The following is a 1,907-nucleotide window of genomic DNA, read 5'->3' on the forward strand; positions in this document are numbered from 1 at the left end:
GCATATTCTGCTGTTTATCTAGCTTACTAGATTGTTGCATGCTAGTTTTGGTCTTAATTATAAATTATTTACTGAAATTTATCATGATCTTGCTTAATTTTCCAACAAATCCAGCATGGGGCGAAGGCAGCGGCAATGCCTTCATATTTTGTTCGCCTTTTGCAAATGCCTATGCGGTTGGCCACACACACGCGCACGCAGATAATCACATAGGAGTACTATTCTAACACGTCTTTGACTGGTGGAGCCGCTGTAGCCACCGATCGACATGTGCGTCTATGGCGAGCAGACCCCCCACTATCCAATCTGCCGTTGAGGCGTTGACGCATTCCCGCCTCCTTCCTCACACCCTCCATTCGTCCAAGGTCCAATACAATCTGCTGCAGACGCTTTCCGGCCTTCTTCCTTATCCGCCATACATATAAGGTCCAAGGGCATGATACCTCACCACACACCGGACGGACGAGAAAGAGAAGACGGCTACACAAGAGAGGCCATGACCATGAGACTGACAGGCAACGCGAGGCTGTTCTGCGCACTGCTGCTGGTGCTGCTCTGCGTGGCGTCGCAGTTCCAAGGAGGGGCGTCCCGAGGCGGAGGTGGAGGCCGTGGGTCAAGGATAGGAGGCGGAGGCGGCAGCGATGGAGGAAGCACTGGCGGTGGAGGGAGTGCCGTCAGAGGGGGCGGCGATGGAGGTGGTTCCGTGCCAGGAGCTGGCGGCGGCGGTGGAGGCAGCTACATGCGAGGGGCCGGCGGTGGTTATGTTCCAACAAGGGGCTACGGCAGCCGGAACACGAGCGCGACAGGGTCGGAGTCGGCCGGACGCCGTGCCGCGGGCGAGCCGCGTGGCCGCGTCGTGTGGATCTCGGCTGTCGCCAATGCGCTCGTGGCCGTGGCGCTCGTTCGGTCGTCCTGAGCATACTTTCGAAAACATCATCGATCCCTGGAGGCGAACGAAATACGGAATTTGTAATTTTGTATATAGCAAATCTAGATCGTGGTTGGCTTCATGTCGATATTTTAACTTTTTTTAATAGTCAATGGTATATTCATGAAATCTTAGTTTACGTTCAGTATATTTTTTCTTTTCAGCTTTTCACTATCTTCAATAAAAGATGTAGCAAAAAACTTCTTTCCAATAGATGATGTAGATGCATTAAAAATTACACCTCCACCTTTCATTGATGTAAAATATAACACCCCCGATTTAATTTTGCATCTCCATCCATTAGAGATGTGAAAAACGGCAGGAGGACGCCAACCGGCAACCGCCAATCCATTGGGTAGTACTACGCCTCGGCGCGCCGGCGCGAACGCTCGCGCCTGTGAGGGGGGCCGTCTGATCTATCGATGCTACATTTTTTCCTCGATGCAGTAAATTTCGGTGTGATGCAACAATTTTTGTCAACGGTTGCAACAAAAAAAAATTATAGCAAAAAAAAATATCTACGTGATCGTAGCAAAAAAACGAAGCTGATCGTGCATGGTAGCGAAAGTCAAACGCCGGTTGTAGCAAATATCTACGTGAACGTGTATGCAATTTTTTAGTGAACGGTTGCAGCAAAAAATGATGTCGGTGTAGCGAAAATTAACATGGTTGTAGCAAAAGTCAAACGCCCGGTTGTAGCTTTTCAAATGGACAAAATGTAGCAAAATGACAAACGTTTGAAGCAAAAATTAATGTGGTTGCAGCAAATCGGATAAAAATAATGTTGCGTGGCTGGCATTGAGGCGTGCGGCCGGCGCCCCGGATGGAAGCATATACCCATTCCATTTCCTTGCCCCACCCATCTTCTTCCTCCCACCGCCCCGTCGAACTGTCGCCGCCCGCCCATCGCACCCCGCCTCCGGGGCACGCACCAGATCCGTCCCCTCCAGCATCTTCGTCTCCGGTTTTGCCATGTTCC

The 1,907-nt window shown here is 50.7% G+C and overlaps 1 protein-coding gene across 1 annotated transcript; it reads left to right on the plus strand.

Annotated features, from left to right (window-relative positions):
• Nucleotides 1-277: 277 nt before the first annotated feature.
• On the plus strand, nucleotides 278-1,057 carry LOC123413357 (glycine-rich cell wall structural protein 1.0-like). Its single transcript, XM_045106302.1, has one exon. It carries the CDS (start codon nucleotides 437-439, stop codon nucleotides 914-916), a length of 480 nt encoding a protein of 159 aa, XP_044962237.1. The 5' UTR covers nucleotides 278-436; the 3' UTR covers nucleotides 917-1,057.
• Nucleotides 1,058-1,907: the final 850 nt, after the last annotated feature.

The sequence above is a fragment of the Hordeum vulgare genome, chromosome 1H, assembly GCF_904849725.1.
Source record: "Hordeum vulgare subsp. vulgare chromosome 1H, MorexV3_pseudomolecules_assembly, whole genome shotgun sequence".
Lineage (NCBI taxonomy): Eukaryota > Viridiplantae > Streptophyta > Magnoliopsida > Poales > Poaceae > Hordeum > Hordeum vulgare.

Bases quoted from the DNA above. Each gene is read 5' to 3' on its own strand.
- LOC123413357 (XM_045106302.1), top strand. From the start codon at position 437: ATGATACCTCACCACACACCGGACGGACGAGAAAGAGAAGACGGCTAC.